The sequence below is a fragment of the Prinia subflava genome, chromosome 15, assembly GCF_021018805.1.
Source record: "Prinia subflava isolate CZ2003 ecotype Zambia chromosome 15, Cam_Psub_1.2, whole genome shotgun sequence".
In the NCBI taxonomy this organism is placed as follows: domain Eukaryota; kingdom Metazoa; phylum Chordata; class Aves; order Passeriformes; family Cisticolidae; genus Prinia; species Prinia subflava.
The window spans coordinates 3,127,578-3,144,252 of NC_086261.1; the positions used below are offsets into that span (position 1 = coordinate 3,127,578).

Genomic DNA, 16,675 nt, shown 5'->3' on the forward strand with positions numbered 1-16,675 from the left:
GCACTCATACTGATTTCCAGCAGAAGACCTGTCTTTAAGTCCAAAATTATTTTTATCTCTGATTTTTGCACAATGAAAATGTCTGCTTCCCTTCATGTAGAAAATGTGGCAAACTTATCACCAGACTGCTGGCTGATCCCACTCTTTTCACCCCAGGACCTCGAGGGCTGCATGAAGTGGTGCTGATCATACCTATGAATAGTTGATGGAGTTGGGCTTGAAAATCATTCTAGAAATCCTAAGGATGTCTATTGGGAGTGAGGGGAACCTTTGGAAATTGCAGGCTCATGGGAAGTGTGGGTGTTAATTTGTGAGCTGTCCCTGTAGTGGGGCCTTCTGTCTCAGCTGATAAGGGAACACAAAGCCTCCCACAGAGAATGTTCACTTAGTTGTTGGCAATGCCAATAAGGAGCTAATGGCTAAATTGGATGCAGATCATGGAAATCTCTGCTCAGAGGCTGCAGGGGTCCTTGCAGAGGCATTTGCACAAGAAAGTCTTGGAGGAAGCTCATATTCCTTTGCCCATGCTATTGTAATATCCAGGAACAGCTCATTCTCCTCACTGTGCCTCTGTTGGTGTTTATGAGCAGCAAATTGGCTTGGGAAAAAATAACAGTCCTGAACAGTAATTGCCTGGTCATGCTTCCCATGCAGAGATGGATGCTCAGCATAAACCAGCTATGGAGCAACAGCTTTTTAAGAGGCCTTGTGTTCCTTCTTCAAGCACTGGTGTGAGGGAGACCTCCTGGAGGCTGGCTGAGTAGGGAGTTTGATTAGTCTTTTCCATTAATGAGCTGCTTTTCTGTGTCCCTTTCTCTACCTTTATTTTGCCTCCCAGTGTGCTCTGATTGTCACAGTTGTGACAATCACAATCATCACTTGGGGCTCCACTGTGGCTCTGCAGTTACTTTTGATGATCCTCATGCCAGTGGGTCAGGGATTTCACTGGTGCCATTGGGGATCTCTTGTGTTGTGCAGCTTTTCCAGCCTGTGAAGATTGTTAGGGATGAACACACTGACAGACCAAGCCTTAAACAAAAGATGGCTGTGGATCTTTGACTCCTGTTGTCTGTCCAGGCTGAGGTACTGCAGAACATCTCAGCAGCATCAGCTTGCCAGGTGTGAATAAATCTGTATGAGGAGGCCCTCACAGATGGGCTGGGTTCTCTAAACCCGTGTATTAAACAAATATTGAAGGTTTGTTTCCAATGGATTAGGCTGATGGGCTTTTAAGCTGGGTTCTGATGCTGTGGTGTGAGCTCACCCCTTTATTAGACACCGGAGAGAGCCCATGGAAGAGGACTCTTGGATGAGGAACACGTTCATGTGACACCTCCTCAGGTGCAAGTCCAGCTGAAACGCTTCCCACTGTGAGGTCATTGCTCCTGGGGGCTCACTGGTGTGAGTTTTTTCTGATGTCTGATAGGATTTGAATTCGTGTTTTGCCTTCTCAGCCTTCAGAGGGGCAATGGGAGAGTCTCTGCCTTGGCCACCTACACTCCCACGCTCTCAGGAACATTCTGCAGGCCTCTGAAGGAAACTGCTGGAGAGGGACTGGCAGGACCAAAGGACAGAGAGGAGTAATAATAGGCAGACACATAGATGGCATCATTGCATAAATCCTTTATTCTGTGGTGATAAAACCAGGGGGAATTCAGGGAAATCAAAGGGGATTTCAATGTGTAATGAAAGCTGACCTTCACCCCAGGAAAAGAAGCTGAAGGATAATTCAGAAAAAGGTATTTCAGAGAGAGAATCATATGGTTTGGGGAGGCCTTAGCCAAGCTCTTGACTGCTTGGGATCTTTGTTTCCTGCCTCCCTGTCAGCCTGGGGTGGCTGTTAGCTGGGGACAGGATTTGCCCCATGATATTAGGCAGTGCTTATTCAGCTATGCTGCAGGATGGCAGGCTGCCTCTAAAAGAAACCAGAATGTTAATTTTGGCTTGGGTGCTTGCATTTAAGCAAATAGAACATTACTGGTCAGGGGTATATTAACTTAACTCCTCTCTGTAAGCCATTACGTTTACTGTCAAACCACAAAACAAGCATTAAGAGGTCTTATTAATGCATTTTATATTTATAGACATTTTAAATAAAGTGATCTGCCTTAAAGTATTTAATATCTATTTATGTTACAAGAATTTCTGAAGGGGAAAAAAGTCAGCATTACAAAATACGGGTTTATTGCTCCCTTGGTAAATGAGAATCTTAGAGAAAAAAACCCCACCACCCTCTTCTAGAATAACAGCTAAAAAGCACACCAAACCCACTTTGGAACCCAGAAATAACAGGTAGCACTTCATGTAGCAAATGCTGTGTTTTTAATGTTATTCTGTAGTCCAATCCCCCTGAACAGAGAATAGATTCACATTAAAAGTACGTGTTTTTTGTGAATGTCACTGTAGGGGTGCAGGCTCTTCCATTTACTAAACTAATACTTGAAATTATAAGACAGATTTTTCCAAGATCATGGAAGAATTTCCCTCTGAGGTTCTCTGTAATGTATGAGTAGGAACAAGCACGGCTCCAGGGATTTGAGTTGGCTTTTTTAAGTCACCACTGCTAAAAAGAAATCTTTTCTTGTTTTCTGGCAAGGTGTTTGATTCAGCAGGATTTTCCAAACAGGTGATAAAGTTGTTGTCAAATGCAGCTTTAGCAAGGCAGTGACTGTGGGCATGAGGAATGGAAGAACAGGGAGAAGAAATACCAGCAGAGCTGTGGAAATGCAAAACCACCTACTTAAATATAGGTGCTGCCTCTTTTTCTGAGTTAAACTCCCTTGTTATTGAGCTTTGTTGCAGTATTTGCATTCCAGTTCTTGTCTCACCTTTGGCTTGAGAGCATCTCCTGTTCATGTCCTTCTTCTGTAGTCACCAGTGTTTGGAACTTCCCTGAATTCCAAACCCAAGTGCCTTTGTGGTAAATCAAGCTTAAAAACATGCTGATTTTGCTCACCCATTCTGTTAATCTGGCAAGGAATTTGTCAGTGCATTTCATCCATGTGGAGCTATTCGGATGGATGTTCTGTTCTTGCAGGAGTTTTATGTTTTTGTTTCCTTTTCATCTGAAAGAAGTGACCAGTATAGGAAAAAGGAGATTCTAGGAACTGCACTGATCTCTGCTATGTCTGGTTTCCATGGCTGAGGTTTTCAGCTTCCTGGAGAGAAGTGATTCAGATGGTTCTGGAGATAACTGGTTCAAATGGAGATAAATGAGGATGAGACCCTTTGGAAGTCCTGTCCATGGCTGCTGTGTTGCTGAGGATGAGGAGTGACTCTTTTCAGCCAGGCCCTGAGCAGTGAGCTGTGGATGTTGGCTCCTTGCAGAGTGCAGAGCTGACTTTGCAAACCAAGTCCCACCCAGACTGACCCTCTGAGCATTTAGAGACAGAGACGTCTGAATTTCTGAATTTCCGAGACCACAACACAGTCATTTAACAGCTGCTTTCTATGGGTTTGAAAACCTAAAAAAAATGTGTTGGGTTGGTTTGGGGTTTTTTTTTTTTTGTCCCCTAAGTATATTTTTTTGGGTTTTGCAATAAATTACAACTGTGGCTTGGTTTGGAGCTTGCCTTTTTCTCTGAGAGTGCAGCATGGAGGGAGAGTTTCTGCAGTGCTCCTGCAGCTGTTGCTAAGCCATGCGATTACTGTGGGAGCTCTGTGCAGCAGCAAGCAGGAACTTGAAGTTAGTGATCTTTTGGATGTCATTAAGAGGGAAAATTCTTATGTTATTCTTTAGGAATGATACTGTTTTACTCTCTGAAGCCTGATTTTACGCTCCACAGATTGTTTTTCATTTTGGATTTCCCCTGTGAGGTTTTTTTTTTTTTTTTCTAATGTTAAAAAAGCAGATAAAATCATTTTTATCATGCTTGCATTGATGGATTTATATGTCAGTGCTCTTGGGGGCTGGCACATTAAGGCTCCAGAGCTGCCACTGATAATCAGCTCCCTTACCCTGGTCTGGAATTTTCATGATGGGAGCAGGGACATAAGGAAACATAAGGGAAAAGGATCTGAGTGTTTCATCACTGTCTACAGATTTCTCTTTTCGCTCCAGCAGCCCCAGGAGAAGGAGTTATGTCAACTGTATCTTATAAAGAGCAATGAATATGTTCTTTTTCATAATGTTTAAAGGAGTAATTTGAAAGCTTGGCTTTAGGTGGGTGTTAGAAATCCTATAGCACTTTTCAAAACAAGAGAAAGACAACCTCAGTAACCTGACTAAGGCTTCTGCTGTCCAAACCTCATCCAGCAGCCAAGGCAGTGGGAAGGCTCCTGCTTGAGTGCAGTACTTAGGGAAGAAAAATGGGGAAAAAAAGTCAATTTACCCTCAGGGTTGCTGTTCTGAACTCCAAAACATCTGAAACACACACGTCTCCCTCCCACCGTCCACCTGCAGAGGAAGCTCTTGAGAATTTAAAAAAAAATCAAAATGATGTAGTTTAGTTCCTCTCTCAGTCCAATTCCTTCTGTCTGTGTTTGCTTTGTGCGTGCTGGGGCAGGCCTGCACAGCTTATGCCAAAACTGCATTTGTTCTGCCCCTTCCATGTCAGAGCTGTGAGGAGACAGAAAGGCAGGAGGAATGCAAACAGAGGAGGATGGTCCAGCCTTCAAGCTTTCCTGTTTTCTTCAGGGCATTCTGTACAGTAAAGCTCTGTCAGAGAAATGCAGATGAAGGGGGAGATGCCAGAGACAGGCTTTATTCTTCTTGTTGTTCTCTGGCTCTTCTCCTTCCATTTTTTCTGTTTGGTGTGGTTCTTTACCATATCTCCTGTTTCCAGAGCTCACTCTACTTTTGATGACTCCTCACAGAGAAGTCAGTACAGAAATGTAGAAGTTCACCTGCAGCAGGGCACCACAACACTTCAGTCACATTCACCACTTTTCCCATCCCTTCCCTCCATCCCAGGGATCCAGAGCCTCTGTTTCTTTTCCATCCAAGCTGCTTTCTGCCACTGGTGCTGATGTCCTAAACAAGTAACCTTTGCATTTGGTTCCATGGCAGTTTCCTCTGACACTGCTGTTCCCAGCTGCCTTATTTTATTAAAAGGTTCTAAACCACCCAAATATTTTTTACTTTTCCCCTGTTGGAAGCTGTCACAGCAGCCTGAAGGGTGTGATGCAATTGCAGGCTTGAGGAAGGGTGGCCCACGGTGGTGGGAGTGGGCAGGGAGGTGTCTGTGAGTCAGTCTGTCTGTCCGTGCAGCAGGAAATCTTGAGAACATCTGCAGTGGGAAATCCCATTCCTCATCCCCTGGTTCCAGTTATCCCAGCCACCTCACTTGGCACAAGCTGCTGGGGCACACTTGGATGTGATGCTGAGCTTGGACACACACAGAGTCTCTGGGGTTTGGTTCTCTCGTTGGCTGGGTGAGAAAGGCAGAAGGTTGTTGGTGCCGTGATGGAATTCCATTCTTAGCAGTGTTTGAATTCTTTTATTTTAAATTCAGCTGGATTCTGTGATGATGCTTCCTTTGGGCACAGCCCACCTGGCACGGCCTGGTTTAACTCCAGCTGGGAGCAGCCTGAGCTGTGTCAAGCTCATATGTTTTTTAGCAAGTCATTTAAAAGTCTGTTTGCCTTCTCCATGGGATTCCTTCTAACCTTAAGGCCGTGACCTGAGAGCAGTTTCCCTGTGAAAGGACAGTGTGTGGGTGCAGCTGGCAGTGGGGCTGAGAGCCAGAGCTGCCCCGTGCCAGACATGGATGGTCCCAGCCCTCACCACAGGGCACAGCAGAGCCTGTCAGGAGAGCTGGGGGTGCCTCTGTGGAAACGTCTTCAAAAGAGGGGAAAAAAGCTGAATAATGGGAAAAAGTGGGGAAAAAATCCATGTGAGCAGCCAGGTCAGAGCAGGAGGAGGAGGAGCTCCAGGTGCTGGAGCAGAGGTTGCCCTCCAGCCCGTGGGGAGACCATGGTGGGGCAGGTGGCTGTTCCCAACACTGTGACCTGAGGAGAGGAGCCTGTGCTGGAGCAGGATCTCTGATGGGAACTGCAGCCCATGGAGAGGATCCCTACTGCAGCAGGGAAAAAGTGTGAGGAGGGAGCAGCAGAGAGAGCTGTTCCAGGCTGAGAACAGTCCCCATTCCCCATCCAGCTGCATGGCTCTGGGTGAGGGGGAAGGGGTCAGGAATGCAGGACTAGAGATGAAGTGAGGGGAAGGTGTTGCTTTAATTTATCTTTTTTTTTCTCTGTATACAAATTATTTTAATTGGCAAATTAAATTTTCTCAAGTCAAGTGTGGGTTGCCTGTAATTGTTAAGTGATCTTAAGTGATCTCTGAGGGAAAGGTTAATGTTCCTTCTAGGCAACACAAACTGCCATCAGTCTGGGGCTCCTTTGGGCTTCATTTAAGAAAATAAACAAACAAAGCTTGAATAAACAAGCAAAGTGGAGCCTCTTGCACTCCCAGTGACTCTTTTTTGGTTTAGTATCCAATTGCTGCTGCTTGAGCTCTTCTGAGATCGCTGGTGGATGGGAATAGAAGTGCAGTCAGAGATATCCTTGGGACAGAGGGCACAAAAGAAAAGGAGGATGGGTTGGAAGCTTTCAAGATGACATCCTGAACTCTCCAGCAGTTGGTGCTTGGTGGGTAAGTTTTGGCAGGGAAAGCAGCCTTTGGAAGTTGGTGGTGTTGGATATGTCCGTGCCGGGTCTGGAGGCAGCTTGGCTGCTCTGGTGGGAGGCCAAGCATCAGCACCCACCAGGCTCAGTGATTAGGACCTGTGTGCTGGATTTATTCTCATTTCATGAGAGGGGACTTCATGGGATGGCCAGAGCTAGTGGAGAGCTGGAGACCAAAGACTTCTGTCCATCCACCCACCCACCCATCCCGGGGAAGTGTTTCCCAGCCTCTGTAGTGGTGCTGCAGGGGTCGATCCCCTCAGCCTCTGCTGCCCCATTGACCCTCCCAGCTGAATGTCCAGGTCTCCACTTACACAGGGCTCATCTGTCAGAGCCCTTCTCTGCAAATGTCAAGTTTATCCCCCCCAGGTCTGTAGTGAGAGGCCTGAGCTGCTCTACCAACACATCCCCAGGCTAAGCAAATAGTGCCAGCCCTTGTGTGCACTTGTGCACCAGCCCCAGGGAAGAGAAATGGCTCATTGTGCTCAGCTGAAGGTCACCGGGTCAAACACTGAGTGGCTCTGTCTTGCAATCTGTGCCTAAATTGTAGGAAACGTTTACGGTGTGCTTAAATCCAACCCCAAACACTGGAGAGCTTCACAGGGCTCTTCCACTGAGCACATTCCTGAGTATTTGCACAAATAGGAAAAATACCAAGCGTTGAAAACATAATGTGCAAGATGTGCTCGTGTCTCGGGTTTGCTGTGGGAAGTTCCTGAGCTGGGTGATGCTTGTAGCCAAACGAGCTGTGAGTAAGGAATATTGCTTACCTGGGGCCAAACCTCCCTCCCATTTATCAGGGTCTCTCTTCACTGGTCTTGATTTTGGTTTTTTTGACTAAGTAGGGGATACAATATTCACCCAAGGCCTTTTATGTGACATTTTACACCATAAACCCTTCACTCACCTTTTTTGATACTGTCTAGTTAAAACATTTGTACACAGAGAAACAAGTGGAATAAAATTCTGGGATCAATTAAGATCTTATATTCTAACCTATAAAAATGAGGTGAAGTATCTGAGCTGGAATGCAAAATCTGGAGAAAGTAGTAAGGTAGTTTCCGGTGCTATTTTTGTATTTCCTGAGGCTTGTGTCATTATGTGCTGCCTTATTACTATTCTCTTATATAAGATATGAAAATAACAGAGGGAAATTGCTTTTCCATTCTATTTCCTGAAGTCTAAAACACACCATTATTTCATCTTGCATTCAGATATCTCTGATATTTAAATGCTGAAGATCCATGTTGGTTGGATGCTTCATAACGTATGTCCACGTTCCCAAGACTTTATCTTTAGAATTCCTTTGGAATATTTTTCTCCTTTCCACTGTGACTCTAAAAAATTCTTTATTTTATTTGGTGTAGTAGCACAATCCATTTGGGAGAGTTTTTAGTGTTAATTTTTTAAAAGGAGAAATGTCTAACTTTAGTCACAATTAATTTCTTCAACTGTTACTAAGTCTTGATATTTCTACTAATAAGCTCTGCATGTTTTCTTTGCTTTTTGACAGGTGTACAACATGTTCCAGCATCAAAGCCTGGGAGTTAAAGTCAACATTCGAGTGACCAAACTAGTCCTGCTTCACAGTCGCCCTGTGAGTTCCAACCCCTCTCTCCCTGCCCCTGGAGCTGCTCTGTGGTGTCCCACAGGGTGGGAGGGGATGTGGGGCATGTCTGGCCTCAGGATCACAATCTGGGAGGAGCTGCCTGTTCCACTTCACCAGGCAGCGTTAAAGGTGGGAAGAACAGGGGCTGTGGGAGTGAAAGGAGCCAGAATTCTTTTATTTATCCTTCCTGGTAAAGCTGTCTTGCTTGTATCTGCAAACCAGCCTGGAGTTAACTGTTACACAGAGCTCTGATGCTTTATCTAAAGACTGAGGCTGATATTTCTCCTTTTATGTCTTTTCTTTTTCCCCCCTCTAAAGGCAAAGTTGTCCATCGGGCATCATGGGGAGAGATCTCTGGAGAGCTTCTGTCAGTGGCAAAATGAAGAATATGGTGGGGCAAAATACCTTGGGAACAACCAGGTTCCTGGTGCCAGGGATGACACCCCTCCTGTGGATGCTGCTGTGTTTGTCACCAGGTATGGGAAGGTCTGGTTCTAATCAATTTACTTCAACCATTAATGCCCACAGTCAGTGATGGGGTTATCTGGTCAAGCAGAAATCTGAGAAAAAGGTGCTGCATTTGCTGCTCAGATGCCTCAGGTGGAAGTGATGTGTCTTGTTCTAGTGCATTCTTCACAAGGTGGTGCAAAAGCATCTCCCCTCTCGAGCCAAAGTGTCACAGCAGTGGTCACTGTTCTGTGGCACAGCCAGGCTCAGGATGTGCCTGGAGCACAGGGACAGCTTCTCCTCACGCCAGCTGCTACGAGTGGAAAAACTGGGGAGGTTTTGGAGCCCTCCTTCCTGGGAGAAAGGAGGTGTGGGACTGAGAACACAGCTGAGCTCAGGTGCTCTGTGTGCAGTTAGGGGTGAATCAGCTGAGCAGTGTGAGAGAGCAGACAGTGTCAGCACTGGGGAGGAGGGAGGGAGTTATCTCCTAAAGAAAGAGGGAGAGAAATACCATAAACTAAATTAATTTTCTCTCTCTTTGCCTGAGGAGATAACCACTTCAACAAGTCTCCTCTATCACAACTGAGATAGTGGAGGGGTGTCATTCTTGATTGGTTTGTGTATTTGAGAACTCCTGCCTTTATTTCAGGAAATGATCTTTGTAGAAATATTTGGTCAAAATTGAAAAGTTTGAAATGATCTCTGTAGAAATATTTGGTCAAAATTCTTTCTGAACTTACTGATGTGTCAAACACATCAGATAAAGCAAGAAAAAAGGAGTTGTAGGGACAACAGTCTTTTTTCCTCTAACCACCTGAGCTCAGCCTCAGAATACAATGTAAGTCCCATGTTCCCCACAGATTTGAGAAGCAAATTCATGGTGTTTTAAGTTTTTTGCATCCTTTGAGATGTAAAAGAAGTATTCATTTTTACAGAAGTGATCTCTGAATAATTAAAGTAAGCACAAAATTATGGTGCAATGTGAATGCTCATTGTGCTAGGAAAACACTACTTCCTACCCACTTCTTCCCCAGTTTGAGACAGGAAATCTCTATATTGCAGTTCAGTATCACTCACCTCTTTCACTTATTTTCTCTGCCAACAGTATAAGTAGAAATACCTGTTTTTGCATAAACTGCCATCCCGATTGTAATAATCTCTTGTGTCAGATTTGTGTTAACAGCCCCACTGCAAACTATCCACGGGATCCTGGTGAGTGTTCAGTGAAAGAGCTGGTGAGCAGGGCATGAGGCCAGCAAAGTTCTGAGAAATCTCCTCCACAGCCGTGTGTGCAGCTCCCCCAAGGCCTGCTCCTCCTCTGGATTCACTGCACTCCACCAGGCACTTGTGCAGATACTCAGCAGTTTAGACAGGGGGACAGTTCCTTTGAAGTCACCAGGCTGCACATCCTGGTTATGGTTAAGCATGTGCTCCACTGGATCGTTGCCTAAATAAATAACTAACATTTTTGTTAAGCTCATCTGGGTATCCAGTTGTCCTGCATGACAAGTGAGGCAGAGAGGATCTCTTCTGATGGGCTCTGAGCACGGGGTGGGGGGAATGTGCAGAGAATTTCATCTCTGCAGCCCTCAAAACTGAATGCAAAATGTCAGGCTAAATGGGTTGGACTCAGGCTTCTGAGGAAGAACTGCAGAAAGAATTTGTAGGAGGAATTGTTCAGTGGATTTGCAGTGGGAATAGGTGGGAAAGGACAGGTTTGGTTGGGTTAGAAACCAGATTCAGCTTTGGTGAGAGGGCTCAGGCCAAGGAGCATGTGGCTGTGCACAGGAGCAGCATTTTTGCTGCTGGACAGGCCAGCAGTGTGTACTTGGAGTCTTTCCTTCCTTCTTGCTGTGTCCTGTCATCCTTAACCCATCCTGCTTCTGCCTCATGGAGGATGCTGCATTGTTTGGAAGACTTCTGGGCCTGCAGCCCCATTCCTGTGTCAGGGAAATGAATTTTTCTCCTTTTGGCTTTGGAAATGTGTGTGTGTGTGTCCCTGGACCCTCCCCAGACTGTACAGATGGACCAGTGGTAGAGGATATGGGAGCAACAGCATGTCCAGCACAAGCAATTGTGCCAGAAAAAGCAGAAGCTGAATTTTCAGCAGCTGCAGCTGCTTTGAGCACTAGAAACAGATTCTTTGGGGTCAAGCTCTGAAGAAATCCCTCTGGTTCCAGTCTGGCTGGATTCATTTGAAACACCAAGGCACGCTTGCCTTTTGAAACTTCACCTCTAAGTGATGTTTCCCATACCCTCATTTGCATGCAGAAGTAGATGACTTAGGTGGCAAATATCCCTCCTGTGGGATTTGAATGGTATCCACCTGAGTTCCAGGTAAGAGACACACTGTGCCTGTGAAATAGGAAGCATTGTCCAGCTCAGTAAATAAGTGAGGCAGTGGGAATAATCTGCCACAGCCCTGAAGGTCTGAATATAGTGTTGTGGTCTCTATAATCATCAGACTTTTCTCATTCAGATTCTGGTTTTGAACTTGCAGAAATTCAAGTCTCTGACATCTTTGGATAGTGTACTTCATATTTTAACAGGCAGCTGACCAGAATAACTTCTGAATCTGTATCTCAGTGATTTTAGAAGCATGTCTCATTTGAAACACATTCCCTCTCTTGATCCCTCTGTATTTTGCATTCCCTGGGAAATCTTCAGGCACACTGATGTTATCCCAGCTCCTGGCTGGAGTGTTTGGGTCACCTATTAGACCATAGGTGATGTGACAGCAGAGCAAAGAATGTCCCAGCACTGACAAGAACAGGATTCAGAGCTGTCTTTAAGCAAAGATTTGTTTTTTACAGTGGTGTAGTTGTTCCATTTGCAGCCTGATCCTCCCTTCCACATTTCTCCAGCTCTTTGCCTTCCCATTAAATGGCCAAATGGAGGAATTCAGTGTGCATGGAGGAAACTGGGCACATAGTGCTGCTGAGTGTACCTATGGATGTGGAAAGTTTGTTTTGGCAGGTTTTGGACTATACCAGTTTCCTCTGTCCTTTAGCTTTATGACCCTGCAGGGTTAGACTGGTCGAAAGATGTCATTTGAAGGATGCTGGGAATGGCCATTTAACAGAATGCTTCTTATTCCTGTTGCACAGTTCAGCTACTGTCCTTCTTTCTCACAGGAAGGACTTGGATTGCAGAGTTTAGCTTAGCACAGTTAGGTATTTTTTTCCAGTTGGTGGGAGCCAGATGGAAGAGTGACTGGAGGAGGAGTTTTGAGCTCTTCTGGCTATTTTTATTGAACAAAACAACTGACTTGTCATTTTTTTGAGAACTGTTGCACTCTGCTAATGGAAACCTCTGCTGGGTACCAGACATGATAATGACTGAGAATTTCACAGGTCACAGGATGAGAACTCCTGTCCTGCTTGATTCAGTCAGTGGCTAAAAGTGCAGAGTAAAACTGGTTCACAGCTAGAGCTGTGATTTCAATATATTATCCAAGACCTCGTGTGATAAGGTCGGATGTTGGATTTGAACTGCAGCTCCTGGAGTAAGAGTTTCATTTCAACACAGCTCTGTAAAAAATTTTGCTAACAGAGCTACATATCTGTGATAAGAGCCCTCTGCACACGCAATAAATATTAAAATATCTTTCCTGCATTTTTGAGTATCGTTATAGTATCACTCATGTCAAGCTCTCACTTCCAAATTACCCATGCAGTTGAGCTCAAAAATGTGCCAGAGAGACACCTGTGATTGAAACCTTTTTAAAGCAGATCAGTCTCAGGTGCCAGGATGGGGCCATTTAAATCACTGGTGTGACTGAGCCACAGGTGAGGCAGATCATTTTAACCCCTTTCCATGCTGTGTTTTCCCTCTGGCTGCCAGGGAAGGACTGTAGGAGTTTCAGCAGTGGGCTTGGTGACGAGGTGTCTCCTTCCTTTGGGAGAAGACTGAGACCCACCAAGCTGGTTTGTGACTAAAAGTCTGGATGTGCTCTTCTGTTGGGCCACAGAGTTTGGGGATAAAACATTTGCAATGATCCAGATGGTTTAAATCCTGGCATTTTTGTACATATATTTGAATAGAAGATGGAGTCTCTTGGTCTTGTTTTTATGACAGTTTTAAGGATGAGCTGGGCAGGTTTTATACTTGAATTGCCAGCAATGTTCAGTTCTGCTGCTGCTGTGGTTCAAGCCCTTCCCTGACCAAACAGCATCACAGGACTCTCCTCATACACAAGGGTTGTTCTGCCTCTGTAGGAGAGTCTGCAAGTTGTGCTGGATCATTTACAGACCCCTTATTTAGTAGCATGGTGATAATTCCTCTGTGGAGCTGCCAGAAAGTGCCAGACACCTTTTGGTGTGGGACAGCACAAGGAGCAGAAATTCTGTGCATTATTTGCAGGGCTGGACAGGCTCTGAAGAGAGAGAGAGAGGCTTTTCTAGCTGTGGCCTCCTGCCATCCACTAATAGTTCAGCTATCTGTTGTCACAAGAAAAGCATCTGTTTGATTTAGCAGTTTATATAACATAATAAGTCCTTAAATAAACCTCTGTCAAGTTGGCTCTGGGAAGTGGAGCAGGCGTGCTGGTGCCAGCTCCATCAGGAGACTGTCATTAGTCTTCCTTGGGAAGGCTGCAATGCCAAGGTGTCCAGACACAGGCTGCAGTGAAAAATGAAAGCTGGGGCCGGTGTGTGGTCGTAGCTTCCGATTTTTGTTTGGTTCCTGTCTGATTTTTTAACGCTTTGATGGTTGTTATGGTTTTTCTGCACTGAAGCATGGTTGGTTTTCAATGTCTGCTGAACAAGAGCTGGTAATGGCTGTTTGTGCTCTCCTTCCAAGCCTTGACAGCTTGATTTGTGGCTTTCAAAGGAGTTTGGTGTGGAGGGTCTGGATTCATCAGCCACAGTCCTGGGCCTTAAATCCCTTTTCCTATAAACCTCAGTTTCATAACTTTCTTCAAGGAAAGAGCACTTCTAATGCTTACCTATTTTTATATTTCTCCTAAATATTTTCTTTTTCTAAGTATTTATCTTTCTCTGTGTATTATTGATCTTCCTCCTGCCAAACTCTTAAACTCCAAATCCCACGGGGACTCGAGCATTTCATATTCACACTCCAAATGTGCTAATAGGATTCCCTTGCCTCCTCCCAGGGTGAGGAAAGCTGTGGTGCTAGAGACTACAGTTCCTCAGCCTCCCTTGGGTTAAGGAACTTCTGAAATGTTTTAGCACATGTGATGTTTCTCTGCAGCTCCTCTTCATTGTGGATTGCACTGCAAAGCAGCCCTGGTGAGGAGAGCTCCCAAAAGTTTGGGTCTAAGTGCTTATTGAAATGTATTCCAGCTATTAATTTGGTTGTAAAACACTTCCCCCCACCCTTGTTTTTCTGTCACAAGGAATCTTATGTGCAAAATATTCTTACATCAAGTGTCAGTGCTTTGAGGGTGAGCCTCAAGCTTTTATTCTGTTTCTGTTTAATACAGCCCCATGGGTCCCTTGTTGATTTGTGGGTGCCACTGGCATCTGTAGTATCTTCTTCTGCCTTGATGAGGTGTGGGGAACCAAAATGAGTCTCTTGAACCTCTCTGTGTTGGATTTAAAGCATAACATGGCAAATCTGACTGTAATAAGTTTAGCTGAAGCCAATTTACCCATTACCAGGAAAATCCTGAAATTCTCTTTCTTCTTCCGTGTCAGCATCTGTCCTTCTCTGTTTAGTCCTACTTCTTTCATGTTCTTTTCTATTCTAGTGAAGAATTGAGACTTTCTGGGTGCAGGTTATTAGTTCTGTGCCCTTGGGCTGTGCCCCACACCTCTGCTACTCCCACTGTCTTTAGGGTGCATCACAGGGTGTCTGCTCCTTATCCTTACAATTCTCTTGTGGAAAGAGCTTCAGTTTTAACCCAGTTGTGGAATAAGTGTGACATCACAGACTGAGGCAGGGCTCTTTTAGGTGCTGAATCTGAAGTCTGTGAAACTGGACTGTGGTATATGGGGCTGGTTCACATAATTTCCTGTAATCTCAGTAGCAGTCAGGGCTGCTGTGTGTGTTGTCATCGTGTAGACTGCACAGCAGCCTCACAAAATCCCCAGACCTCAGCACCCACGAGATGTGAATCATGCACCACTGCTTTTTCCTAGTCTGGAGGCACAGGACAGATTTCACTCTCCTGTTCTGTTTTTCTTTCTAGGACAGATTTCTGCGTGCACAAAGACGAGCCTTGTGACACTGTGGGTAAGTCCAAGGAGCAGGGGAGGGGATTTTGATAGCCACTTCTGTGCTTTCACTCTTTGGTTTGCTGTAATGTTGGTTTTGCTGTTCTGTGTACCTCTGTGATGCAAATATGGATTAGCTGAGCAGGGTATGAGCTATAAATAAGCCCTGAGGGTCTCTGAGTTCAGGAGTTATTCTTGAGTATTTCTGCTTCTTTGGAGTGGATGCAGAAGAAACTGCCTCTTGGTGTGTCTGCATAATGTTCCTTTCAGTTCTCTCTCCCCTCAAACAAGACTTTGCTAACTAAGGAGTGTATTTCCCATTGTAAGAACCTGTGTGACATTCCCAGATCAAGCTGGCACTCAGACACTGGAGAAGAATACCTCATTGTAGGAAAGCCAAGTTAAATCTTCTTTTCAGCCTCCTGCTCCTCCTACTTCCTAACTGCCTTTACTGGTATCCAAAGCCTGCATACACAGGGTCCTTACATCCCACACATTAAATACTTTGTTTATTTATTTCACTCAGGTAGCAGTAACCTTCACTGTGTTCTCCTGGTTGTTTTTTTTTTAATCCCCACAGTGGCAGCAGTGTTTGGAGGCACAGCTCAACATCCTCTCTGTGATGATGGTGTGAATTTTTTTAGACTTGCCTCAAAGTGAAGTGGCCCCTTATCCTCCATTCTGTGTAAACTTGGGATGGATCCTGATTTTCAGCTGTTCTCACACTCCGTTGTCCAGGGAGACACTTGCAGGGGTTAAGGACAGTGGGTGATGCAGAGCAGGGAGGGAAGTGCCTTCAGCAGGAGCCCTGTGGAGGGCTCATCTTGGAATGCAGCTCCTTCACTCCCTGGCGTGGGGACCAGGTGAAAGAGGAAATACAGAGCTGGAGGATGCATGCACACGAGCAAGGACTGGCCTCTGTGTGCAAGGTTTTTCCATTTGGAATCCCTCACAATGTGTTTATTCTGTGTCCAATGGAAAACACACTTCCACTGAGGAAGGTTTTTACATTGTATGCCTGCACCTGGAGGTGGCTGTGGCAAGATACAATAAAGGAGTTAAAAAGAAAAAAGAGATAGAAAAGCTGATGGAAGACACATGCTGACTAAAGTCAGAGCTCTTTGCATATTTAAAGGGAGCATTGTTGAAGATCTCCATTCAGGGAATTATATTACCAGAGACAGCATGACTAAGGAAATATTTTTATGACTTCTTTTCTGTTCTTACAATACCCAAGTTATTTCTTGTGCTGCAACTTGCTGCAGGCTGTGGCTGCAGTGGAGAAAGTAAAAGATCACAGCAATGAAGATTAAACTCACTTGTTACTCTTTCCAGCATAGTTTTCCAAGATATTTAGAAGGTGAATATTCCTGGGACAAAACCAGTCTGGCCTCTTTGCTGTCTTCAGTCCTGCTTTTCCTACCGTCTCCCCTGACAGTTTGATTTGGCAGCAAAGCACTTAAATCTTCTCTTATGCATTTTCTGTGCCCTGTTTGGCCTTGTTGTGCCATTTGCATTTTTTCATGGCAGAGGAAGAATAAATGAGTGAATTTTCTTTCATGACATGCAAGCTGGTTTGAGACAGTGATTAGTGTTGGTAGTACTAAATTTTAACCATGCAAAAGATTCCCTGGTTTTCCTCCTTTGTCAGGATTGGGAAAAGCAGGTGTCAGTTGTAGATAAGCAGGTTTTTAGTGGCCAGACCTCGATGCCATGTGCACACACCTGGGTGACAGGAGCAGCAGTGTGGTGTGGCTTTGACTTGGGCTTAATATGAGTGCAACAACTGAGACAGCTGGATGACCACTGATCCTCCATG

General features: G+C 45.0%; 1 protein-coding gene across 2 annotated transcripts in view; it reads left to right on the top strand.

The window, feature by feature from the left end:
• ADAMTS17 (ADAM metallopeptidase with thrombospondin type 1 motif 17) overlaps positions 1-16,675 on the top strand; it is a 156,075-nt gene that overhangs the window by 21,249 nt on the left and 118,151 nt on the right. For both annotated transcript variants that reach the window (XM_063412718.1, XM_063412719.1), the window contains exons 5-7: positions 8,138-8,221; positions 8,552-8,709; positions 14,832-14,875. In XM_063412718.1, coding sequence (XP_063268788.1) covers positions 8,138-8,221; positions 8,552-8,709; positions 14,832-14,875 — 286 coding nt within the window. The remainder of the gene's footprint in view (positions 1-8,137; positions 8,222-8,551; positions 8,710-14,831; positions 14,876-16,675) is intronic.